General features: G+C 47.1%; 1 protein-coding gene across 1 annotated transcript in view; it reads right to left on the reverse strand.

Moving 5' to 3' along the window:
* The window catches only part of ankfn1a (ankyrin repeat and fibronectin type III domain containing 1a), a gene marked incomplete at both ends in the record, with an annotated part of 77,379 nt that overhangs the window by 18,018 nt on the left and 31,870 nt on the right, over window positions 1-27,491 (reverse strand). Inside the window, 7 exons of the mRNA XM_083994800.1 lie at window positions 1,084-1,181; window positions 1,458-1,571; window positions 2,274-2,468; window positions 5,552-5,762; window positions 9,547-9,742; window positions 12,308-12,433; window positions 23,146-23,183. Of these exons, the coding sequence (XP_083850926.1) occupies window positions 1,084-1,181; window positions 1,458-1,571; window positions 2,274-2,468; window positions 5,552-5,762; window positions 9,547-9,742; window positions 12,308-12,433; window positions 23,146-23,183 (978 nt within the window). The remainder of the gene's footprint in view (window positions 1-1,083; window positions 1,182-1,457; window positions 1,572-2,273; window positions 2,469-5,551; window positions 5,763-9,546; window positions 9,743-12,307; window positions 12,434-23,145; window positions 23,184-27,491) is intronic.

The following is a 27,491-nucleotide window of genomic DNA, read 5'->3' on the forward strand; positions in this document are numbered from 1 at the left end:
TCGGGATGTTCCCTCTCGAGGTACGATGCAATGTTCAGGTAAAATGGGCCAGCCGTTCAGTTAAATTGGGCCAAGAGAGAACAACACAGTAATTTTAGCAGAAATCATTTAAATTTTAATAATTAATTGACACTACTACTAAACTACAACACTAAACTTAACATTAACAGTAAAAACATAAGAGGTTGAAGAAATTTTTTAATCTTAAAATGCATTTTAAAATTACATGATCATGTTGTTGCTATGCTCTTTGTTAACTGACTATGTTATAGGCTCTTTTACTGTGTGTGTATGTGTGTTTGTGGCATTATAGATGCCATTTTCCCCCACAGTGCTTATGGTACCATGAGTGGCACTGACCAACCTTGGATATATATCTAACTTTGAACATGTTTTGCACCCTCAATTTCTGTGTAACATTGGTGTAAGACTGTGTTTTGTATGTGGCCCATTTTAGCTGAAATTCGTGGCCCATTTTAGCTCGTTGACTCAGCTAAAATGGGCCGGTACCTAAAATGGCATTTCTCACAAAAATCAATGTTTATTTTTAAATTTAAATTTTTTTTATTTGAAAGACCCTGTCAATACATTGTTCATAAGCATTTTTCTTTGTTGGTAAGATCACTTATATTTGCCCTATCACCCTTATTAATTATGAATGAAATTCACTATGCCATGCTAACTTTCTGCTCAATCGCCCAGATGTGTTGCATGTAAAGCTCTGTCCCGCCCAAATTCACAACATCAGACCAATCAAAACAGTTGTTACATGTCAAGAAGTGTTGTAGCAACAATGCAAGATCAGTTATTGTGATTGGCTGTTAGATTTTAAAGAGCTATGATGCTCCAACCTTATCTGGCCCATTTTACCTGACTTCACCCCCTGCTGTTTCTCAATTATCTGGATGATGGAACTTTGGGAGATTCTTCTTGAATGTAATTTCTTTGAAATTAGCTTTTTTTTAAATTGTTTTTCCATGTTATCAGTTGATTATCTAAAAAAGAAAAATAAATATACTCATACTATACAGAGCGGGTCACATTTAACAGAGAGAGAGAGAGAGAGAGGGATGCTGTGGTTACCGTGGTGAGGCCAGTGATGTTGCACTTGAGCATCTGCAGATTATCCAACACCGTCTCTCCAGCAAGAAGAGAGAAGTCCTTCAGGCAGCTCCACTCCACTACACACACACACACACACACACACACACACACACACACACACACACACACACACACACACACACACACACACACACACACACACACACACACACACACACACACACACACACACACACACACACACACACACACACACACACTCAGGTTAATCCACGTTGTGACTCACAGATCAATAGTTCCTGCTGAGACGAGGAAATTAACCTTTTCATCTCGAGTCCTGAGGCGTCTTTAATTAGCTCTTTATGTGTGTGTGTGTGTGTGTGTGTGTGTACCTCTGTACTTGGTTACCACGGTGGAGTTGAGACACTGCGGCTCCTGGAAGGTGACGGTCAGCGAGCTGCTGCTGCTCACGCTCAGTCGGACCATAGACGGGGCCTCCGGGGCACCTGGGCAGGGGCGGTAACCAGGAAGTGTCGTTAGCCAGCTAGCTAAGCGAGTGAGTGAGGTCACAGAGGTGTTTAAAGGTATAGTTGAACATTTTGTCTAACTGGCCCATTGCCATAATCCCTATAGTCATAGCAGTAGGTTCGTTACCTTTAATTGTCGGTGCAAGCTGTTTTTAGAACGGTGGAGCAGAGCCGTGAGCTGCTCAGAGCTACGCTACGGAGGCTCATTATGGGATTTCTTGGTTTCAAACTCATCAAACTCATCAAATACACAATCCAACAACTCCACAACGCTCTGGTGGACAAGTTGTGAGCTGCACATTCACCACGCTATGAGATAATAACACAACGTTACCACACAGAGTTGTTTTAGAGGGAAATTCACGCAAAACCGCTGATGCACGTTGCCTTCAGGGACAGTTTTTCATCAACAGTCTCTGTATTTCCCTCTAAAACAACTCTGTGTGGTAACGTTGTGTTATTATCTCATAGCGTGGTGAATGTGCAGGTCACAACTTGTCCACCAGAGCATTGTGGAGTTGTTGGACAATGGACAAGGGAGTCGCGGCTCTGCTCCGCCGTTCTAAAAATAGCTTGCACCGACAATTAAAGGTAAGGAACCTACTGCTATGACTATAGGGATTAGGGGTTAATTTGACTAAATGTTGAACTCTCCCTTTAAATAAAGCTGTATTAGCTCACGTGCGTGCTGAAAGCCGGCCTTCATGCGGCGGTACAGTTTGCTCCTCCACTCCCAGGCTCTCAGCTGTTTGTCCTTGTGACACGCCTCCAGCGACAGCCCGTCCCTCTGGGCCGCCGCCGCCGCCTCGGCCGCTCGCTGCTCCGCCTCCACCACCAGAGAGCTCAGGTGAGCCTCACGACTCTCCACGCTCACGACTGCAACACACACACACACACACACACACACACACACACACACACACACACACACACACACACACACACACACACACACACACACACACACACACACACACACACACACACACACACATGATCCATCAGAGACTAATCAATACGTCCATGTCGACCATCAATGTGAAACTTTTCACCTCCGTCCTTAGTTTAGTTCAGTTTAGTTCAGTCCTGTAGAATTAAGTACATACAACATTTTATACACAAATGATTTAAAATTAAATTAACAACAAACAATGATTCATTTCTTTTTTCCTTAAAGTATAAAAACAAAACAAATGGATCTTGACTAAAAGCTCATTTTTCCTCCTCTTCTTACACTAACAGCTCATTTTAGAAATTAAAAAGAACAAAAACGTGTTTATTCTACATACAAAAGGCAGTTTATGAGCAAATTGCTGTTCATTCATGATTCAGTTTTACATTTATTATTAATAGTATTTTCAAAAGTGTGTTACGTATTTTCATTTCTATCTCTTCTCTATCTAAAACACACAAATTCTTCTTTTAAATAAAGTTTTTTGCAGGCGGCGGCCATGTTCAAGCTGCAGGCGTCACTTCCTGTTCAGCTGCTAACGGAGGCTAACTGAAGAGGATGTCGTGTGTGTGTGTGTGTGTGTGTGTGTGTGTGTGTGTGTGTGTGGTGGGGGTTCACACAGAACCACATTGTGTGAAGTGAGGAGACTAAATATAGACCCCCCCCCCCCCCCCAAAAAAAAAATAAAAAAAATAATAAAGTCCCTCGTAAATTAACACACACACACACACACACACACACACACACACACACACACACACACACACACACACACACACACACACACACACACACACACTGGTTTCCTTGGCTCTAGAGGAATGACTCCGGCTCTGTTTACTCTGTGTTTGTTTACAGGGATGGGATTGTACCAGAGCCCAGAGCCCAACATGCCCCCCCTCCCCTCCTGCCCCTCCTAGCCCCCCCCCCCCCCCCCCTCTCTGTGGCAGCACAATAAATCTCTCAGCTGTAATTGCCCCGGCCCCGTTACATGCATCATTGCAAAAGTTAAACCATTAAACGACAAACCTTGTTAAAGCTGTTCAGCAGGGAGTCAGGCAGGGGCCCCCGCTGCTGTAAATGACCACACGCACACACACACACACACACACACATGCACACACACGCACACGAGCGCACACACACACACGTACACACACGGAGAGCGAGGGCTAATGGAGTTTTCAGCAGTAAGGTAAGAACCACCTGTCTCTTTGGAGGTTTATGGACACACCGGGGGAAAACTGTGTGTGTGTGTGTGTGTGTGTGTGTGTGTGTGTGTGTGTGTGTGTGTAGGCAGGGGGGTGATGGATGGAGGGTTAGCGGTTTGGGGGGGATAGCAGGCTCATTCAGGTCCAGGTAGAGGAGACCCAGCAGACACAAACACAGGCCCTGTCTGAGCTACAGCATCACTCACACTACAGAGAACACACACACACACACACACACACACACACACACACACACACACACACACACACACACACACACACACACACACACACACACACACACACACACACATCTCTGTCCTGGGGGTCAGAGGTCAAACACTCTGACCTTATAGACATGTATATGTATGTTAATTAGGGCTGACCCGAAAAAATCGAAGCTTCGAAGCTTCTTTGTTGCCATGGTAATCCATCATGAAGTCCGTGATCGATTGGTTTTTTTTCTTTCCTTTTTTCCTTTTTGACACAGTTTTCATCGGCACTTGTTACATTACAATGAATAGGCTACTTGGCATCCTGGAAACCTGCCTGATTTTGGAGATTTTTGTTATTTTTATCAAAACGATTAGTGCAGCTAACAGCACAAAAAGACATGACCGCGGCTCTTGCTGCTCTCTTTCTGCAGGCGACATCATGCGCAGTAGAACATCAGTGACGTAGGCGTATAATCTCTCTATACTCTTACTTGAGTACAATTTTTGGCTACTCTAGGCAAGGCAAGGCAGTTTTATTTGTATAGCCCGTTTTTATAAACAGTTTGTCTCAAAGGGCTTCACATGGCATCGTAACAACATCCTCTGTCCTTAGACCCTCACATCCACTGAGGCACCTCTGATACAGTGCATGTACATGTAGGCTATAGACCGAATCTCCTTGTTGTTTACATTCTACTTCCTGGTAGAAAACCAGCTGTAATTTGAATGAGATCAATAGTAACGAACGAGAGTTTAGCTATATATCATATTTTTCACGCCCTATCACCGTTTAGACAAATCTGAAATGATTGAAGAAACATTACTATTTCTGTGTGTGTGTTTTGTGTTACTATATGTTGTATTTATTCAGTTTGGGGGAATCACAGTGTCTAGAAAGCATCAGTGGCTACAGCTGACAGGGACAGCTAACGGCGGTAGCAAAGCTAACGGCGGTAGCTAAGCTAACAGCAGCAGCTAAGCTAACAGCGGTAGCTAAGCTAACAGCAGCAGCTAAGCTAACAGCGGTAGCTAAGCTAACAGCAGCAGCTAAGCTAATAGCAGCAGCTAAGCTAACAGCAGCAGCTAAGCTAACGGCGGTAGCTAAGCTAACAGCAGGACGTCAGCTGTTAAAACCCTCCCGTTGTGGGACACGACATGAAACTACTCCAGTTAGCCCAGTCATGTTGGAACTCAGATATCCGCTGGAGAAAATATTTTTTCATGGAGCGTTTATTGAGTCACTGAGTTATTAAAGTTAAACAGGTAGCTAACCGTTAGCCCAGCTAATCTATGATAACCATGACTAATTACAAAAATGTGCACACAGAAATAGTAATGTTTGTCCAATCATTGGTTTTATAGACTTTACAAACATCAGATTAGTCTAAACGGCGATATAGTGACATGAAAAAGTAGTGAAACTCTCGTCCGTCACTATTGTTCTCATGCTGGTTTTCTACCCGGAAGTAGTTGTAAACAACAAGGAGACTCGTCCTATATGTATGTATGTGTATATGTACATGTGGCGTGGTGAGGTTAAGTGGGCGGAGCCAGCAGCAGTGGGGGGGCGTGGCTACTCACAGTGGGGGCTCTCCTTGCCTCCGGCCTTCAGCAGCAGCTTGGCGATGGGCGTGTTGTTGGTCATGACGGCGATGTCCAGCGGCGTCAGGCCCTGGCTGTTGGGCGTGTTCAGGTCCAGCTCCTCGCACGAGAACTGGAACAGGAGGATCTGGACCGCGTCCAGGTCCTGCTGCTCCACCGCCTCGAAGATGCAGTCGCTGCCCTGCATGGTCTGTCGCCACGGCAACACACACACACACACACACACACACACACACACACACACACACACACACACACACACACACACACACACACACAGGAAGTCACAGGACCGAACAGGAAACTGGGATTCAACCTTTCACAGTAAAAGCCCCTCTGAAGATCAGTAGATGCTTTTCCACCAGAAGTTACTGGGACTTTTTCAGATGAGCTTTAACCTAACCAACTGCTGATCGGCGGGCGCTAACCCTGGGCGGAGGGATACGTGAGTTGGTTAGGTCCAAATAAAAACTGTGTTTTTCCTGCACTTTGAAGGGCTGGAAAAAATTATATTATAGTGAACAATGGAACTGTGTATTTTTTTTCAGGTAAAACCTCTTTTAGGCCGTGAAAATAGGCCGTTTCTTTGGGTCTGTTCACAACACTGTATGTTGTAAATCTCTGGGCAGGGCTATTATGGGCTGGCGTTGCTAATGGGAGGAGTGCAGAGAGTCTTCTACTGCAGTTAAAGTACTTAGGGGCTATTTGTAGATCATACAACCACACTTTAAAAAAATGCTACTATCCCTTTAAAGGTATAGTACGTAGGAATTCCCCCCATCTAGTGGTGCGGTTGCATATCTGAACGTATTCTTGATGTTGCATTCAGGTGAAATGGGGCAGACGTCAGACAGACAACAGACGCTGCATGAAACAGGATAAACAAGCGTCTATGTAAACAAGTGGTCTGACAACATGTTGTCATGGTGATGTGGTATTGTTTTACCGTCTTTCTCTGGTGGAGTAAAATGACATCCGGTTGGTTTGCCGACGGCCGTCTGCCTGACTGCACCTGAATGCAACACCGGTGCCTCCGTCCTTCCTCACACTACACAGTGGTGACAGTTTTAACAGGCCGTTTCCGTGGTTACCTACGGTCACGATGCAACATGGCCGCCTCGGTTCGGTGCGTCGCCCACTTATGTATTTGTAACGACTTGTAACAACTCATTCTAAGGAACCAGAAAGCTTTCATTTGTAGCAGCTGTGATTCACCTTCAGGGAAATACGTGTTTATGAAAGACATTTTTGATCATAAAAAGCCAAATAAGTTACAGACTGGGCCTTTAACACCTGAACCAATAAAGCGGACCATCCCGGGAATCGAACCCTGGTCCGGTTAAAGTGAAACCAAACAGCTCTGGTGTGAAAGCGACCTTACAAAGTACATTACCCCCCCGACTAGGGCCGTTTCTTTAATTACCCCCCACTCCTTGTTCCTCCTCCTTCTGTCTTTCATGTCTGTTGTTGTGACTGGTCTGTAAATGTCAGCAGACACACACACACACACACACACACACACACACACACACACACACACACACACACACACACACACACACACACACACACACACACACACACACACACACACACACACACACACACACACACACACAGATGACAGCAGCAGATTGTGTGTGAAGTGAGCAGCTCTTCATCAGAGTGTCATCAAACCTCTGATCATCTCATCGTTAACCCATAATCAGCAGGAGGAGGAGGAGGAGAGGAGGAGGAGGAGGAGAAGAGGAGGAGGAGAAGAGGAGGAGGAGGAGAGAAGAGGAGGAGGAGGAAGAGGAGAGGAGGAGAGGAGGAGGAGGAGAGAAGAGGAGGAGGAGAGAGGAGGAGGAGGAGGGAGGAGGAGGAGGAGGAGGAGAGAAGAGAGGAGGAGGAGGAGGAGGAGGAGGAGGAGGAGAGAAGAGAGGAGGAGGAGGAAGAGGAGGAGGGAGGAGGAGGAGGAGGAGAGAAGAGAGGAGGAGGAGGAGGAGGAGGAGGAGGGAGGAGGAGGAGGAGGAGGAGGAGAGAAGAGAGGAGGAGGAGGAAGAGGAGAGGAGGAGAGGAGGAGGAGGAGGAGAGGAGGAGGAGGAGAGAAGAGGAGGAGGAGAGAGGAGGAGGAGGAGAGAAGAGGAGGAGAGGAGGAGGAGGAGGAGGAAGAGGAGGAGCAGAGAGGAGGAGGAGGAGAGAAGAGGAGGAAGAGGAGGAGAGAAGAGGAGGAGGAGGAGGAGGGAGGAGGAGGAGGAGGAGGAGGAGGAGGAGGAAGAGGAGGAGGAGAGAGGAGAGAGGAGGAGGAGGAGGAGGGAGGAGGAGGAGGAGGAGAGAGGAGAGAGGAGGAGGAGGAGGAGGAGGAGGGAGGAGGAGGAGGAGGAGGAGGAGGAGGAGGAGAGGAGGAGAAGGAGGAGGAGGAGAGAAGAGGAGGAAGAGGAGAGGAGGAAGAGGAGAGGAGGAGAAGGAGGAGGAGGAGAGAAGAGGAGGAAGAGGAGAGGAGGAGAGGAGGAGAAGGAGGAGGAGGAGAGAAGAGGAGGAAGAGGAGAGGAGGAGAGGAGGAGAAGGAGGAGGAGGAGAGAAGAGGAGGAAGAGGAGAGGAGGAAGAGGAGAGGAGGAGAGGAGGAGGAGGAAGAGGAGGAGGAGGAGAGAAGAGGAGGAGGAGGAGAGAAGAGGAGGAGGAGGAGGAGAGAGGAGGAGGAGGAGGAGGAGGAGGAAGAGGAAGAGGAGGAGGAGGGAGGAGAGAAGAGGAGGAGGAGGAGGAGGAGAGAGGAGGAGGAGGAGAGAGGAGGAGGAGGAGAGAGGAGAGAGGAGGAGGAGGAGGAGAGAGGAGGAGGAGGAGGAGAGAAGAGGAGGAGGAGGAGGAGGAGAGAAGAGGAGGAGGAGGAGGAGGAGGAGGAGGGAGGGGGCGGGGCTTGTGATGATGTAACCGTGACAACAGAAACAGCTGGAGGCTCAGAGATCGAATCAGAGATGTGAGGGACGACAGAGCGGCGAGTCGACCCCCGGACGTCGCTGTGAACACGATTAGTGAAGCTGCAAACCAGATCGGTATTGATCCGTCTGGTTGGGGGCGGAGCTAAAGGGAAGCTCCGCCCCCAAGACACTACACACACACACACACACACACACACACACACACACACACACACACACGTTTTCCTCCTCGGTGCCGACAGACAAACACAAAGTGTCAGTGATGTGACAACGTGAGTGAATGAGTTTGTGTAGATTTCATTAAAGCGACGGAGGAGGAGGAGGAGGAGGAGGACAAGATGGACGACCACCTTAAAGGTTAACCAACAAGATTCTGACAGAAGACACACACTGAAGGAAACTACGGCGGCCCAGAGGGACAAACTTCATCTGTGTCTTTGCCTTTTTAAAAAAAAAAAAAATCAAATGATGTAACCCCGAACACAAATCTAGTTTCACTTCACATCGACTTTAAAGGGACAACGAGGAGTTTCTCCAGCGGCAGAACGAAAAATTCCGCGACAATAAAAAAGTCTGATATTAATGTGGATGAATCTCCGTTACCACTTGTTAATGGTCCATTGTAGATAAATCTATGGTTTTGTCTCTATGGTTATTTTGTTATTATTAGTGGTGGTGGAAATGCTGGGCGAGCCGACCAGCGTTTCTTTACTTTAGGTTTCGTGGCGAGTCATGAGAATAACGCCGCCGTATGAATCTCCGTTTATGGTGGGAACTACGACGGTATGTGATCGTCTTCCAACCTCTGACTTCAATTCTTGATGAATGAAAACATGAGTCTGTCTTGCACCGGTCAAAGAATTTCACGGTGCGGAGGCTCATAAATGTAGTGTGGAAACACTTCGCTTTTACAAAACTCCTCATTGTCCCTTTAAAGCTTCTAAAATGAATGAATGATTAAATAAAACATTGACCTCACCAATAATTAAGTGATAAAGTAAAATAATTAATGACAGTGTTTGCAACGGAGAGGTGCAGCGGTGGCGGCGACTCACCGAGGCCTTGCGCAGCCGGTCCGTCTTGCCGAAGAAGTAGGCATCTTCGAAGGAGGAGGTGCTTCCTCGCAGCTTCTCCGACAGGTTCCTGTAGAGGCGCTTGGCGGCGCTGGGGGAGGCGGGGCCGCCGGGGCACTTCCTGCTCTGAGACAACTGGAGGTTCTGCATCTGCTGGGTCAAGACCCCGGCCAGGTACCTGCTGCTGGGACACAGGGGGGGGGGGTTATGTTTGACAGAGACTTGATATATCCAAAAGTTTCCGAACATGATCTATGGTCAAAACCGGAACCCGGTTTTGCCGGCTTTGGTGGAATTGTATGTTACGTTTCCATGGTTTTCACATGGCTTTTAACTTGGATGTCAGTTTGTGTGATATCTATTGTTAAAAGCTGCTGTGATGATCCATGCGTTTTACAGATTTTCATTGGAAAAAAAAAAAATCCATGCATTTACCGCGACTACCAAAACCATGGAAATGTAAACATAAAATTCCACCGGAAGAGCAAAACCGGCTCAAGTTTTTGACGTTCGGAAAAAGGTGTATAAGGGAGATAGAGGTCAGCAGTAGATACCTCCATCCTTAAACTAAGTATTTTGAGTTTGTAAGTGCATCTCAATTCACATGTAGCTTATGTCAAAATACAGACCTGTAAGAACCTTCACTCAAAACAGTCCAAAAGTTGAGTGTGGAAGGATTAGGGCGTCGTGGCTACATATTATAGGCTACTAGTAGCCTATAATATGTAAATCAACGTACTGGTAGGCAAACGTTTTCTGCCAAAGAGGAGCCGGCTGATGCGGCAGCGGCGCAATCTCCATCTTGCATTAAACAGATGGCGCAAACAAGCAAAAAAAAAAAGAAAAGAAAAAAAGGACGAGTAAGGTGTTCATTGTCGCCAATTTAAATAACAAACAAAACGAGCCGGTAGATGTGTTAACGGGTAATAGTGGTCTAAATAGCTAAAAAGAAACCGCTAGTTCCTGTGATTGTACAACAACAGTATTTGATTTGAGACAACACGAACCACCCAAATTTGCGCACTACAAGTGATAGTGTACATAGTGTACGACAGTGAACTCAGGGAAGTATTTAAATTGACACAACTGTGGCTCTGGCCTGAGGCTCAGAGGTTACCACGGCAACTTGAGGTGGTTGCCATGACGATAGGGGCCCCCCAGGCTGAGGCAGACAGAAACATGGAGAAAAAGAGTGATTTTCTGCCTCTGCACTGGTCTCACATTTGGGCTTATTCTGACAAAATGGTAACTCCTATCAGAAAAAGAAGCAGACCGTGGTCGTTGTAAGGACTTCCTGAACGATTTGATATGAGTTTGGTGTTTCTACAGTAAATATTTTGGAAACACTCGTGAGTTTAAAACAGGGGTCCCTTCTGCTTCTCTCAGAAAATCTTTGTGATAGAGTCAATGAGGAGCAGAGACAGACGTGGCCGCACTTAGAGGCTGACAATTCAAATTCTGTAAGTCTCTCTGCTTTGTTGAACACATTGTTAGAGACAGAACAAGTTTGTCTACAACTGTGGAAAAATCATGTGTGTAGAGTGAAAATTGTGGCCGTGAGCAGCGTGGAAAGAGAAAAGTTTCAGACAATTTCTGGCAACTTCTCCCACTCTAGCTGATGATGTCACCCACTCTAGCACGAACATTCCGTGCAATACACACCCATTATAATCTCAACATTTCTCCAAAAATGATCATGGTCATTGAACAGTGATTGATCAAAAACTATAATACTTATCAACACGTCAATTAATAGACTAATAGACGAGACTTGTGTCTACATTTTACAGTTTAAATGGAGTCTCTAGGTGAAAGTATGCCGGAGCAGTAGACGTTTGAAAAAGTCAAATAAATAGCTCCAGGTCTACATCAGAGACCAGGTCCACATCAGGTCCACATCAGGTCCACATCAGAGTCCAGATCCACATCAGAGTCCAGGTCCACATCAGAGACCAGATCTACATCAGAGAGTCCAGATCCACATCAGAGACCAGATCCACATCAGAGACCAGATCCACACCAGGTCCACATCAGGTCCACATCAGGTCCACATCAGAGAGTCCAGGTCCACATCAGAGTCCAGATCCACATCAGAGAGTCCAGATCCACATCAGAGACCAGATCCACATCAGAGTCCAGATCCACATCAGAGAGTCCAGATCCACATCAGAGACCAGATCCACATCAGAGTCCAGATCCACATCAGAGACCAGATCCACATCAGAGTCCAGATCCACATCAGAGAGTCCAGATCCACATCAGAGACCAGATCCACATCAGAGTCCAGATCCACATCAGAGACCAGGTCCAGGTCCAGATTCACATCCGAGTCCAGATTCACATCAGAGTCCAGATCTACATCAGAGTCCAGGTCCACATCAGGTCCACATGAGAGACCAGATCCACATCAGAGTCTAGATCCACATCAGAGAGTCCAGGTCTACTTCATTACCTACTACAATACCCATGAGCCTCGGCTGCGGTTGCTATGGACACGTTTCTGCAAAGTCTGAAAAAACCTCTGCAGTGATTGGCCGATTCCTGGTGAAATGCATCATGGGAGTCGTAGTTTCCTTCATCATCTTTTACCACAAGCAACAGATGTTTCTCTGCTTCTCTGCAGAATAACCAAGTGTGTGTGTGTTTGTGTGTGTATGTATAAGTGTACTGTGTGTGTTTGTGTGTGTGTACAGTGTGTTTGTGTGTGTGTGTGTGTACAGTGTGTGTGTGTGTGTGCGCTCACCTGTCCAGACTGAGTGAGGATCGGGGGGTTCCCGTGTAGAACAGGGGCTTCAGGTCTCGGATCAGAGCATCTGGTCTCTGGTTCTGGTTCCAGCGCTGAGCCAGACGGGAGATCTTACTGTCGGACCTGACGCACACACACACACACACACACACACACACACACACACACACACACACACACACACACACACACACACACACACACACACAGAGGGAGACAGGGACGTATAAATCCTCAAGTCCTCTCGTGTCTCCAGAGACTCGGTTGTCTCTCTGCTCTGTAACGGAGCTGCTGCTGAGAACACACACACACACACACACACACACACACACACCACTGCAGTGTGTGTGCGGTTAGACTGCAGCTCCACAGGAGAAGAGGAGGAGGAGGAGAAGAAGCCTGGTCAGATGTGAACATCAACTGATGATGAAGCCTCTTGGATGAAGAGGAATGTGAAACGTCTTCTAGACCAATAACCACCAATAAGTCCAGTTGCGTTCGATTTAAATTCCCTTGAGACAACTATGAGCTGGATGAATGAGAATATTCACAGGCTTAAAGGAGAAGAGGAGAGAAAAGAAGAACATGAGAAGAACAAGGAGGAAAAGAGAAGAGGAGAGGAGAGGAGAGGAGAGGAGAGGAGAGGAGAGGAGGGGAGTAGAGAAGAGAAGAGAAGAGATGCAGATGGGAGAGGAGAGGAGGAGAGGAGAAGATAAGAGGAGAGAAGAGGAGAGGAGCGGATGGGAGAAGAGAAGAGAAGAGAAGATAAGAGGAGAGAAGAGGAGAGAAGAGAAGAGAAGAGAAGAGAAGAGAAGAGAAGAGAAGAGAAGAGAAGAGAAGAGAAGAGAAGAGAAGAGAAGAGATGCAGATGGGAGAGGAGAGATGCGGAGAGAAGAGAAGAGAAGAGAAGAGAAGAGAAGAGAAGAGAAGAGAAGAGAGGAGGAGAGAGGAGGAGAGAAGAGAAGAGATGCGGATGGGAGAGGAGAGATGCGGAGAGAAGAGAAGAGAAGAGAAGAGAAGAGAAGAGAAGAGAAGAGAAGAGAAGAGAAGAGAAGAGAAGAGAAGAGAAGAGAAGAGCCTGGTCCTGGTCTTGGTTCTGGTCCTGGTCCAGTCCAGACTCACCTGAGCTGTCACCTGTCCAGCTGCTCCTCTCGGCCCCAGATGGAGCTCCTCTCCTGGGCTACGGCTGCTGCTGCTGCTGCTGCTGCTCCAGCCACACAGCATCTCACTGTCAGCGCGCGCGTGTGTGTGTCTGTGTGTGTGTGCGTTAGTGTGTGTGTCTCTGTGTGTGTGTGTGACTCCGGTAAAACCCCCCAGGTGTGATGATGCTCAGTACAGTGTGTGTGTCTCTCTGTGTGTGTGTTAGTGTGTGTGAGCTGCTGCTGCTGCTGCTGTGGAGCTCCGACTCCGACTGAGCAGAACACCTGTTCACCACGAACGCATCGCGACACATAATCATAATCACACACACACACACACACACACACTGAGAGACACACACACTGAGAGACACACACACACGAGCGACCGAGCGAGAGAGTGAATGAGAGAGAGAGAGGGAGAGAGGGAGAGGGAATAAAGAAACAGAGATGTTAGAGAAGAGGAGCGAATAGAGAGGGAGAGGAGGGGGGGGGGCAGTTAGTGAACCCAGTGATATGGAAGGAACACACACACACACACACACACACACGCGGTACAGCGACTGTGTAAACCCTGGCGGGCGGGGGAAGGGCAGCAGCAGCTTCAGGCTTTCAAAAGGCTGAGAATAAAGAATAAAGAATAAAGGATGAAGGATGGAGGATGAAGGATGGAGGAGGAGGAGGTGAGAGAGGACAGGAGATTATAGTTACTGATGCTGACGAGGAAAGAAGAAGCAGAAGAAGCTGCAGGAAGGGATGGAGCCTCCAGTTTCTTATTAATCGATCGATTTGATTGATTGATGGGACACAGTGTTTCCCCTAGATCCCCTCAGGTGGCGCAGCAATCAGTCTGCAATTTACTGTATTGACACAAATATAAGACAGAATTTTTTTTCCATTGCAAAAAGTCTGAAGAAGACGAGTCGTCTTGTATTCAGGGTCCAGATATTTATTATGTAAATCAACAGGCGACACCAAGCGACTCCTCCAAGCGAGTCAGAGCGTTCCTTCCTCTCTCTCACACACAACAGAGGAGAGATGATTTTATGATAATGAAGATCAGTATTTGAATTACCCCACAACTTTCTTTCTTTCTTTCTTTTCTTTACTGTAATACCCCAGCCGACGAAACGAGGGAGTTTAGAGAGAGGAGGAATCAACAAGTTACACAGCGTGAGGATTCCTCCTCTCTCTAGGCATCAGTCGGGATCAGCTACGAAACGAGGGAGCTACCTGCACATAGGTCTCTCTCTCTCTCTCTCTCTCTCTCCTATGGACTGAACCTCAGGTAGCTGTCTACAGTCTAACCTGACGGAGGTTCAGATATGGTACAGTCCACCTTGGGGGTGTCTGAAAATCGCATTGCATTAGATTTTTACCAGCAAGAGGAATACTAAATTACACAATAAAACCATAAATATTCCTACCACTGCTGTTTTATTGATTTATCTCTTGATGATTTTGTCTTAAAAAAGTATTTTCCAAAAACAGGTCTTCGAAAAGGGGGGGGGGGGTCATCTTATATTCGGGTCAATAGGGTATATTTGCATTCAGATTTTAGTTCATACAATAGCTACTGCAAATTGGAGGGTTAGGATAGGACACACACACTTTCTATTAAATATACAAGGAGCCTCTACACTGCTGACGTAAACACACTCTTAAAGGTCCAGTGTATAAAATTGGGGTAAAACCGTGATTTCCAGCGTTCAGATTCTAGTTTGCAGCGCTCACTTGTTGTCCGTTGTTGGGTGCGTTTCTCCTCTAGGTGTGCGACCGCGCTGTGGCAGAGAGAGCATGGTCTGCGTGCATGGATGCTGGGCTGTGGGCCAGGAGGAGTGTGCAATCATTTGCGTATTGAAGTTCATGGATGTTGCTGACTGTGGTCTTGGTCTGGGCCTGTAGGCGCCTGATGTTGAACAAGCTCCCGTCAAGGCGGAACTGAACTTGGACACCACCTTCGTCCCTGATGGTCTTGTGGAAGAGGAATGAGGCAGCCAACAGGAAAAGATTGAAGATGACAGGGGCCAGAACGCACCCCTGCTTCCCCCCAAACATTCACCAGAAAAGAGGGGGATTTCTGGCCACCAACAAGTGCACTCGCCTGCTGCATGCCAGTGTGAAACTGCTTGAGGATGTTGTTGTAGAAATTGGGGGGGGAATGCTATATTTCTTGCAATATGATCCAAAGGATTTCCCGGTCGACTGTATCAAAGGCCTTGTTCAAGTCAATAAAGGTGATAGAGATCCTCATCTTGCTCCCTGCACTTCTCTTGGGCTTGTCGTGCAGCGAGCACTTGGCCTTTGTTATGGGTGTTGTGAGGCGAAACAGCATGATCTTTGTCAGTACTTTGCCAGCTACAGGATGACTTGTCTCCCTTCTTTTTATAGTGACAATGTGGCTGTCCTTCCATTCTCGAGGCAAAATCTCGTTTTGCCAGATGTCAAAATGGAATAGCTGTCGTGTCAAGAGGTACCCCTCAGCCGGAAGTCCATCAGGGCCAGCACTTTGGTTGTTTTTGAGGCTCCTGATTGCAGAGAGGACCTCGGTGAACTTCAGGGGTTCATCAAGGGAGGGAACTTGTGGGAGATCTGGGAGGGCATTCAGGGCAGATGGATCGGTGGAGTTTGTTGATTTGAGCAAGGCATGAAAGTGGTCAGCTCAGCCCAACGCTCCAGTATTTGTTGCTTGTCCTTGTGTAGTATGGACCCATCCGCTGATCTTACAGGAGCTGTGTTTCGTTTTTATGGGCCATACAGGGATTTAACAGCTTTGTAGAAGGCATGGGTGGTGTTGTCGTCTGCTTGCCTCTGGATCTCCTGGTGGTGCTTTTGGGTGGTGCCAATGGTCTCGGAGGCAGCTTGGTGTGTAGTCGACCTTAGTTTTGCCCATTTACCCCCCAGAGCATCGCTATTCTCCAGGTTTGCAGGCCCCTCAGGCAGCTCGCCACGGTAGAGGTGGAGGTGGAGGGAAACGCTTGCTAGGTGGCGGTTTCCTGTGAGTGTGATTTCTGAATGAATGAATGAATATGTTGCTTATTTTTGGCTTATTCTTTTTTTATTTTCTGGTCTGTACAGTTGCCGGGGAAACACTGCTGAGGTCCGGTTGATCAGGTTGGATCAATAATCAGATTCATCTGTTCACATGGAATAAAACCGTCTGCTCCTCTTCCTCCTCCTCCTCCTCCTCCTCTTCCTTCTGCTGCTCATTTTTAGACCACATCAAATAAACAGTAGAAGAAAGTGTGTGTGTGTGTGTGTGTGTCACTGTGTGTGTGTGTGTGTTTTAAAACCCTTTTGTTTTTCTTATCTGTCAAAGCAGCTGCTTCATCTGCTGAACACAGGAAGTGGTGTCTCTGTGTGTGTGTGTGTGTTGTAAACAGCAGAGAACAGTATATGTGTGTGTGTGTGTGTGTGTGTGTGTGTGTAGGCTATGTGTGTGTGTGTGTGTGTGTGTGTTTCCTCCTCTGAGTCACTGATTGGACACATAATAATAATAACCAATAATCATCAGGATCAATCACACTGATTGGTTTGTGGTTCATCTGACTCATCAAGTTGTTCGGACCAATCAGAGGAGCCCGTTGAGGTTGAGGTGCTGCGGTCTCCACGGTTACCAGGTTGGTCGTAAAACCTGATGACGACTGATTCAAACAAATATTTTAAAACTCCTCTGGTTGTTGTTGTTGTTTTATTTTCTCATGTCGCTGTGACGAACCAATGAGAGCAGCTGTGGTGTTGTTGCCGGGCAGAACAGGCGGAAACAGGCGGAGGGGGAGGAGTCAGAGGAGACAGGTGACAGGTGCGTGACCTCAGGGAACTACTTTCAGCGGCGGACCGATCCACAGAAACTCAACGTCTCCATCCGCCGCCACAGGAAAGAACCAGGAAGTCGTCGACGTCTACACACACACACAACCGCACTCTGACATCACACACACACACACACACACACACACAACTCTAAACCATCAATGCAGCAGTTTCCTGTTTCCATGGTTACCACTGAGGAGCAACAGGTGAGGGGAGAGAGAGTTTCATACTGTCAAAGATGATGATAATAATAAATGAGGGAGCGGATCAATCACAGTGATCGGCTGTTCACTTCCTGTCTACACTTCCCCCCGCCAAAATAAAAGGCATAAAAATGTCATGAAAACGACTGGATTCATTTTGTTTGTGGTGCAATAAAAACCACACACACACAGTAACACACACACACACAAAGAAAGTGGTTACAACACAACAGGAAGTCCTGCGGCTCTGAGGCTCCTTCAAATTAAGAGCCATGAGTCAGTCTGAGGTCACGTGACCTGTTTCTGTCCAATCAACAACAACAACAACCAGCAGCAGCAGCAGCAGCAACTCCTCAGTGAGTCGTGTTCTCAGCTCACAGGCCGTTACACACACACACACACACACACACACACACACACACACACACACACACACACACACACACACACACACACACAGGCGTTATGGTTGTCTAGGTGCTCGTAACGACTCGTCACTGACAGGATGTCGAGTCACGATTCAGCGTGTGTGTGTGTGAGTGTGTGTGTGTGTGTGTGTGTGTGTGTGTGTGTGAGTGTGTCTGTGTGTGAGTGTGTGTGTCAGACAGGAAGTGCCTGCTGCTGTTCAACAGTAACAGCTTCAGTGCGGAGGAAGTCATCGCTTCCTGCTGATGCATCGTCCTGACAACAGCCCACCATCTTCACCTTCATCATCGAATACATGTCTTGTCTTCGGCTTCACAGAAACTCACAGTAAATAAATAACACAACATTCAACACACATCTGTCTGTCGGCACCAGCTTTACTTTACTGTTCAGACAGAACTCAAAGTATTTTAACAATGAGAACAATCGAAGGTGAAACTGACGCTCCAACGAGTTCCTTCCACAACGACGCAGATTTTAAAACACGAGGTGACTCCTCTTTCCAGGCCTGAGCCCCTCGCCTTTGGAGTGCTCTACCATCGAAATTGCGCAGCATAGAGTCCACTGAAGGTTTGAAGAAAGAACTTAAAACCTATCTTTTTAGACAGGCTTTCAACTGATGTTGACGTTGTGGGGCCTCTGTAAAGTTACCTGTAATTGTGCTGTTATGTATATTTTGTTGTGATCTCTGTACTGTATTTTATTGCATTTTATCCGTGTTGTAAAGCACTTTGTGATTTTATCTATGAAAAGTGCTATATAAATTAAACTTAATTACTTACTTACTTACTTAGATTAACGTCGTGTGTCGTGACGTTCAGGTAGTAAGACAAACTATTGTGTTGCTGTTGTTGTTGTGCGACATAGAGCTGCAGCTTCAGATACGAACAGAGTTTTTTTTAATCGCCCCTTTTTTAGGCTGCGGTGGGCAACGTGTTCCCACACGGCACACACACCTTCTTTTCTTTCCTTTTATTAATCGATCGATCAGCGACCACTTGGTGCCAATCACTGATCAACTGTGAATTGTTGCTCCACTACCTATAATATTTAGATTTCCCTTCTTTAAGTTTTATAGTGAGTTGGTAAAACTTCCGTGTGTTGCAGATGTTACATAACAGATTTGGTTGGAATGCCCTTTAGTGGACGCAGGATGTAATAATAAGCTGCTATAGGTGGAAATAATGAGCTGAATATTTAACATAAGAAGCGTTAGTAATCCAGATCTGCAAACGTCAAACTCGTAAGTTCCGACCTGTGAACTCGTACCAGCTGCACACCAGCTGCATCAGCCTCAACATCTGGACAAACATCTGGATCAACATAACACACACAAAGACACACACACACACACCAGTCCTGCAGGTAACAGCTCACACACACACACACACACCTGCATCAGACTGAAGAGAGAGAGATGAGTCAGAACTCACAGTCACGACCAACACTACAGCTGTGTGTGTGTGTGTGTGTGTTTGTGTGTGTGTGTGTGTTCTTGTACATGCTACGTTGTGAGGACCGTACAGAGTTTTTAACCAACAAAGTGAGGACATTTTGGCTGTTCCTCACTTTTTCAAAGGGCTGTTTGAGGGTTAAGACGTTAGGTTATAATTAGGTTTAGAGTGATGGTTAAGTTTAGGCATTTGTTTTGGATGGTTAAGGTTAGGGTAAGGGGCTAGGGAATACATTATGTCAATGGCATGTCCTCACAAAGATAGATTTACAAGTGTGTGTGTGTGTGTGTGTGTGTGTGTGTGTAGAGGTTGTTTCAGGTTCTCGTTGCCTCCTCCTCGTGTCACAAATTACACAACTTCAAACTTCTCTTGTCTCTCTCTTCACTGTGCAGACCAGCATGCTCTCAGCCAATCACGTGTCCCGTAGCTGCTGCAGCTCTCAGCCAATCACGTGTCCCGTAGCTGCTGCAGCTCTCAGCCAATCACGTGTCCCCTAGCTGCTGCAGCTCTCAGCCAATCACGTGTCCCCTAGCTGCTGCAGCTCTCAGACTGGATTAGAACCGGTCTGTTCTGGTCTGATGTGGTCTGTTCTGGTCTGTTCTGGTCTAATGTGGTCTGATGTGGTCTGTTCTGGTCTGTTCTGGTCTATTCTGGTCTAATGTGGTCTGTTCTGGTCTGTTCTGGTCTAATGTGGTCTGATCTGGTCTCATGTGGTCTGTTGTGGTCTGTTCTGGTCTGTTGTGGTCTGATGTGGTCTGTTCTGGTCTAATGTGGTCTAATGTGGTCTGTTCTGGTCTGATGTGGTCTGTTCTGGTCTAATGTGGTCTAATGTGGTCTGTTCTGGTCTAATGTGGTCTGATGTGGTCTGTTCTGGTCTAATGTGGTCTAATGTGATCTAATGTGGTCTGTTCTGGTCTGATGCGGTCTCATGCGGTCTGTTCTGGTCTGATGTGGTCTGTTCTGGTCTAATGTGGTCTAATGTGGTCTGATGTGGTCTGATGTGGTCTGATGTGGTCTAATGTGGTCTGTTCTGGTCTCATGTGGTCTGATGTGGTCTGATGTGGTCTGATGTGGTCTCATGTGGTCTGATGTGGTCTAATGTGGTCTCATGTGGTCTGTTCTGGTCTGATGTGGTCTAATGTGGTCTAATGTGGTCTGTTCTGGTCTCATGTGGTCTGATGTGGTCTCATGTGGTCTGATGTGGTCTCATGTGGTCTGATGTGGTCTAATGTGGTCTGATGTGGTCTGTTCTGGTCTAATGTGGTCTAATGTGATCTAATGTGGTCTGTTCTGGTCTGATGCGGTCTCATGCGGTCTGTTCTGGTCTGATGTGGTCTGTTCTGGTCTAATGTGGTCTAATGTGGTCTGATGTGGTCTGATGTGGTCTGATGTGGTCTAATGTGGTCTGTTCTGGTCTCATGTGGTCTGATGTGGTCTGATGTGGTCTGATGTGGTCTCATGTGGTCTGATGTGGTCTAATGTGGTCTCATGTGGTCTGTTCTGGTCTGATGTGGTCTAATGTGGTCTAATGTGGTCTGTTCTGGTCTCATGTGGTCTGATGTGGTCTCATGTGGTCTGATGTGGTCTCATGTGGTCTGATGTGGTCTAATGTGGTCTGATGTGGTCTGATGTGGTCTGATGTGGTCTGTTCTGGTCTCATGTGGTCTGATGTGGTCTGATGTGGTTTAATGTGGTCTGTTCTGGTCTCATGTGGTCTGATGTGGTCTAATGTGGTCTGATGTGGTCTGATGTGGTCTGTTCTGGTCTCATGTGGTCTGATGTGGTCTCATGTGGTCTGATGTGGTCTCATGTGGTCTGATGTGGTCTGATGTGGTCTCATGTGGTCTGATGTGGTCTAATGTGGTCTCATGTGGTCTGTTCTGGTCTGATGTGGTCTAATGTGGTCTGATGTGGTCTGATGTGGTCTCATCTGGTCTGTTGTGGTCTCATGTGGTCTGATGTGGTCTCATGTGGTCTGATGTGGTCTGATGTGGTCTGATGTGGTCTGATGTGGTCTGTTGTGGTCTGTTGTGGTCTGATGTGGTCTGATGTGGTCTGATGTGGTCTGATGTGGTCTGATGTGGTCTAATGTGGTCTAATGTGGTCTGATGTGGTCTGATGTGGTCTCTCTCTCAGCTCCTCCTCTCCTCCTCTTCTTCCCGTCTCCATGACAACCCGTCGCCAGCAGCCATTACTCTAATGGCCGCCTCGGGCCTCACAGAGTGTGTGTGTGTGTGTGTGTGTGTGTGTGTGTTAACTGACACAATAGAGACGTTCAGCGTGACAGCAGCATGAAAACACAGCTGTGGGGGTGTGTGTGTGTTGTGTGTGTGTTGTGTTGTTGTGTTGTGTTGTGTGTTGTTGTGTGTAAGGAGTGTGAATCTAAAAGGCTGTTTTTTTTTTTTTTTTTTTCCAGTGGATTAATCTTCAGAGTCTTTCACACGTTAGTAAACATGAGTAGCTGCTGTCTCACAGGTTTAACTGCTGCTCAGGAAGAGGAGGAGGAGGAGGAGGAGAGAAGAGATAGAAGAGAAGAGATAGGAGAGAAGGGATAGGAGAGAAGATGTAGAAGAGAAGAGATGGAGGAGAAGAGTTAGAAGAGAAGATGTAGAAGAGAAGAGAAGGAAGAGAAGAGATCGAAGAGAAGAGACGGAGGGGAAGAGATAGAGAAGAGAAGAGATAGCTGAGAAGAGATGGAGGAGAAGAGATAGAAGAGAAGAGACGGAGGGGAAGAGATAGAGAAGAGAAGAGATAGCTGAGAAGAGATGGGGGGAAGAGATAGAAGAGAAGAGATGGAGGGGAAGAGATGGAGGAGAAGAGATAGAAGAGAAGAGACGGAGGGGAAGAGATAGCTGAGAAGAGATAGAAGAGAAGAGATGGAGGAGAAGAGATAGAAGAGAAGAGATGGAGGAGAAGAGATGGAGGAGAAGAGATAGAAGAGAAGAGATGGAGGAGAAGAGATAGAAGAGAAGAGATCGAAGAGAAGAGATGGAGGAGAAGAGATGGGGGGAAGAGATCGAAGAGAAGAGATAGCTGAGAAGACATAGAAGAGAAGAGATGGAGGAGAAGAGATAGAAGAGAAGAGATGGAGGAGAAGAGATGGAGGAGAAGAGATAGAAGAGAAGAGATGGAGGAGAAGAGATGGGGGGAAGAGATCGAAGAGAAGAGATGGAGGAGAAGAGATAGAAGAGAAGAGATAGCTGAGAAGACAGAAGAGAAGAGATGGAGGAGAAGAGATAGAAGAGAAGAGATAGCTGAGAAGACAGAAGAGAAGAGATGGAGGAGAAGAGATAGAAGAGAAGAGATCGAAGAGAAGAGATGGAGGAGAAGAGATAGAGAAGAGAAGAGATAGCTGAGAAGAGATGGGGGGAAGAGATAGAAGGAGGAGGAAGGAGGAGGAGGAGGAGGAGGAGGAGAGATGGAGGAGAAGAGAAGGAGGAGAAGAGATAGAAGAGGAGAGACGGAGGAGAAGAGATAGAAGAGAAGAGAAGAGAAGGAGAAGAAGAGATAGAAGAGAAGAGACGGAGGAAAAGAGATAGGAGAGAAGAGATAGAAGAGGAGAGACGGAGGAGAAGAGATAGAAGAGAAGAGATGGGGGGAAGAGATAGAAGAAAAGAGAAGAGAAGGAGGAGAAGTAGGAGAGTTGGAGGAGAAGAGATAGAAGAGAAGAGACGGAGGGGAAGGAGGAGGAGGAGGAGCAGGAGGAGGAGGAGGAGAGATGGAGGAGCAGGAAGAGGAGGAGCAGGAGGAGGAGGAGGAGGAGGAGGAGGAGGAGGAGGAGGAGTTAGAGCAGGACTTACTTCTTCCTGGGGTCGTACCTCCCTGTGGTTCCCAGACTCTGAGGAGGAAGCAGAGGAGGAGACGATGGTCAGTGACCTCACACGTGTTTCCATGGTGACGGGGTTTTCTCACCGTCAACCAGTGACATCATCATCATCAAATACAATTAAAACCAGTTTTAGTCGACTGAAAAGACCTGAAAGAGCCTGAACGAGACTAAAACTAACAGAAACTAAAATGACAGTTACCAGAACCAGAACCAGCGCTGCTTCTCTGGCCAACACACACATGAAGCTTCACTTTTCATTCAAACAAACTAATGCTACTGCCTGTCAGTGCCCGATCCGTACCCGGAACACGATCCGTTCCAGCGCTTCTGCGCATGCGCCGTTTTACGACATTAGCTTCAAAGCTATGCTAGCTGATAGCCTAGCAGTAGAGCAGCTAAAAGTCCGCCGTAGCGTTGTTAAAACTGTTGTAGCGTTATAACTATCGTCAAGACGAAGGAGGCAGGAGCACATCAGAGACACACCAGCTGTTAGGTCCAGGAAACGTTGGTCTGATTTATTGTCACCATGACAACTATAACATTCTAAAGTCACTAGCAGGACTTATCTCTACATCTCCCTTTTCCAGTTAGTTTCCAAGAGAGACCTTATTTTAAAGCGTCTGACTAGACATGAGGAAACTATCCAATAAACACAACTTTTCTAGTTGTAACAATTAACCAATAGTCATATATACATTCATAACTTAAAGTTCATATTTAAATTCAAGCAAACTCTAAAATCTTTTCATTTAGGTTATTCAAACAATTCTTCTATAATATTAAACTATTATTATTATTATCACTATTTTACACATTATACGATCACAGTCACTTTTTTCTTTTCTTTCTTTTTTTTTTTTTTTTAACACACAATATATACATTTCTGTCTCAAGAGCCCAGGCTCTTCCACTGAGTGAGGGAATTATTGTTACCCAGCATTCACTCAGGGTAGGTGTTCACATCTTCTCATAGTTCAAGCGAACTGGAGCTGTCCTGATTCTGGCTGGATAGCGTCTCTCGTTCACTGAAGTGTGTCTGTGACTTAAGTCACACCTCTCAGGGGTGACGGATGTGTCAGTAGATCTAGCAGGATCTGTCGCTGGAGTGTTGTTTTCCGATGACAGGTCAGGGATCTCGGTGGGTGTGGCAGGCGCCACTGGAGTCTGCGAGAGATGGAATCTGTTCCTCCGCAGGCTGCCTCTTGAAGTCTCCACGATGTAGGATCTGGGTGTTCCTGCAGTGGACACCACGGTGCCTCTCTGTTGTGTGTCCTTGACCCACACATGGTCGCCGGGTTGCAGGTCTGGCATGTCACGTGCTGCGTGGCGACGGTTGTAGTTCTGCTGCTGTTTTTGTCTGTAGCTTTGCTCCTTTCTTTTCAAGTCCTCCATATCTGTACGTGAGGGGTTGAGCTGGGAGGGAAGGACAGGAACTGTTGTGCGGATCTTCCTCCCCATGAGTAGCTCTGTGGGACTGTATCCATTGGCCAGAGGAGCAGAACGATAGGCCATCAGGGCCAGATAGGGGTCACTGGATTTCTTGAGGAGATTTTTAATCGTCCTCACAGCCCGCTCTGCCTCTCCATTGCTTTGTGGGAAGTGTGGACTGGAGGTGACGTGGCTGAAGCTCCAATCCTGTGCAAACTTCTGAAAAGTCTCTGATGCAAACTGTGGGCCATTGTCTGTGCGCACCACTTCTGGTATGCCATGACGAGCAAAGATAGACTTGACATGTTCAATCACAGCCTCTGATGTTGTGAAAGTTAACTTTGCTACTTCAAAGAAGCGAGAATAATAATCCACAATGATTAAATACTGTTTGTTTTTCATTTGAAACAGGTCTGCTCCTACTGTAGACCACGGCCTTTGCGGGAACTCAGTGGGCAACATTGTTTCTCTCAGGGTTGTTCTCTCTCTGGCGCATGTATCACAACTCTCTATCAGTTTTGTCAGTTCTTTGTTGAGTCCAGGCCACCACACCGAACTCTTGGCTCTCTCCCTGCATTTGGTTATGCCGAGATGACCCTCGTGCAGCTTGGCTAGAATATCTGCTCTGAGCGATGGTGGGATGACGAGTCTGCTGCCGTAGAGAAGCAAGCCACTTTGAACTGTCATTTCTCCTTGAAATGGCAGATATGGCTGGAGAACCTGGCCTATTGAAAACTTGTCTGGCCATCCTTCTGCACAATACTGTTTTATCTGTCTCAGTATGTTGTCATTGTCCTGTTGTGTCTGTATTTCTTTTAGCCTTTTCTCTGTTGCTGGTAGGCTAGCAATGATGGAGTCGGCGTACAAGTCGGTCTCCTCTTCTGACAGCCCTGCAGGCGTGCTGTTTTCAGGTGCTCTAGACAGCACGTCTGCAGTCGCTATCTCTTTTCCTGGCACATGAGATATTGTGTAGGAAAATCTCATGAGCCGCATGCGTAGACGCTGGATGCGTGGTGGCAACTCATCAAGGCTTTTTGAGCCCAGCAGTGGGACGAGAGGTTTGTGGTCTGTCTCTATGTGAAAGGTTTTCCCGATGAGGAACTCTGCAAACCTCTCACAGGCCCATGTGGAAGCAAGAGCCTCCTTCTCAATCTGAGCATACCTCTGTTCAGTGCTGCTGAGTGCCCTTGATGCATATGCCACTGGTTTCCACTTTGCTGTGCTGTCTTGCCGCTGGAGGAGAACAGCACCCATGCCATATGATGAGGCATCTGCTGAGACAAGCGTGTCAATGTTTGGGTTATACAGAGCTAGACCTGGAGGAGTAGTCAGGTCCTCTTTTATGCTGTCAAAAGCCTGCTGCTGTTGCGGCCCCCAAATCCACATATTTGATTTTTTGATCAGTTCTCTGAGTGGGTGAGTTTTCTCAGCTAGGTGAGGCATGAATTTACCAAGGTGATTAGTCATCCCCAGGAAGCGTCTCACCTCACTGACATTTCTGGGCTCCTTCATGGATTTTACAGCGCTCACCTTGTCTGGGTCTGGACTGACCCCTGCTGACTCGATGATCTGCCCCAGAAACTTTATCTTGCTTTTTGAAAACTCACATTTGTCGTTCAGTGTCACTCCTGCACTCTGCAGCCGTGAGAGTGTCTTCCGCAGCCTCTCATCGTGTTCTGCCTGACTGGCTCCCCAGATGAGCACGTCATCCATGTGGCACACAGTACCATCTATGCCCTCTAGGATCTGCTGCATGCGTTTCTGAAAATGTTCTGGTGCTGATGAGATGCCAAAACATAGACGATTGTAGCAGTACCGTCCGAACGGAGTGATGAACGTGGTCAGCAGAGAAGATTCCTTGGAAAGTGGAATTTGCCAGAATCCTGAGTTGGCATCCAGCTTTGAGAAGACTTTGGCCCCGGTGAGCTGTCCAAGAGTGTTCTCCACCGAGGGAAGTTGATGTCTCTCTCTCTCTACTGACTTATTCAGCTGTGTGAGGTCAGTGCAGATCCTCACAGCTTCTCGTGCGCGTTTAGGAACGACCACCATGGGCGCACACCATGCTGTGGGCTGCTCCACTTTTGAGATGACACCTTGCTGCTCCATGCGATTTAGCTCAATTTTGACTTTGGGAAGGAGGGGAAGTGAGACTCGTCTAGGTGTTGAGACTGCAAAAGGCTTTGCATCTTCCTTGATAACGATGGTGTACTCACCCCCCATTTTTCCGAGTCCAGAGAAGAGCTTTGGGAATTCTTGCTTCACCACCTCGCTTGTATCCAGGCTGACGTTGTCCAGCCTGACGACCAGCTGCAGCTCTGTGGCGGCTGCTCGGCTTAGCAGCGGTGTCCTCAGCCCATCCACAACATATACAGTCTCTTTCTTTGTTTTATTTCTCTTTTTGAGAGTGGCTTTGAACTTGCCTGTTACTTTCAGAGGGTTTCCTCCTGGCCCTTTCAGAACCATTGTAGCTTTTGATAGCTGACCGTACTGGCCCTCGTCGTACAGTTTTTTGGGTATGGCTGTCACATCTGCGCCAGTGTCAATTTTAAACACTGCTTTGTGGTCATCCATTTTTACCTCAGTCATCCAGGGACCAGCACTGTCCTCTGTCTCTGTTGACATTGAGCCCAGGAAAGAAACTCCATATTCTTCATCACTATCTGTGTGTGTCATTGTGGCCATATTCACCTCATGTAACTTTTTTGACCTGCAGACTCGAGCATAATGTCCTTTTTTCCTGCACTGGTTGCATGTTGCATCTTTTGCTGGACATTGGTCTTGGCTGTGTCCTCTTGTGTCCCCACACCTTTTGCATGGTCTGTTCTGGGATTTACTGAACACTGGTTTGGACCGTGGCTGAGCCTGTTTTGTTTTTGCACCACCGCGCTG

The sequence above is a fragment of the Trachurus trachurus genome (assembly GCF_905171665.1).
Source record: "Trachurus trachurus genome assembly, chromosome: 19".
In the NCBI taxonomy this organism is placed as follows: Eukaryota; Metazoa; Chordata; class Actinopteri; order Carangiformes; family Carangidae; genus Trachurus; species Trachurus trachurus.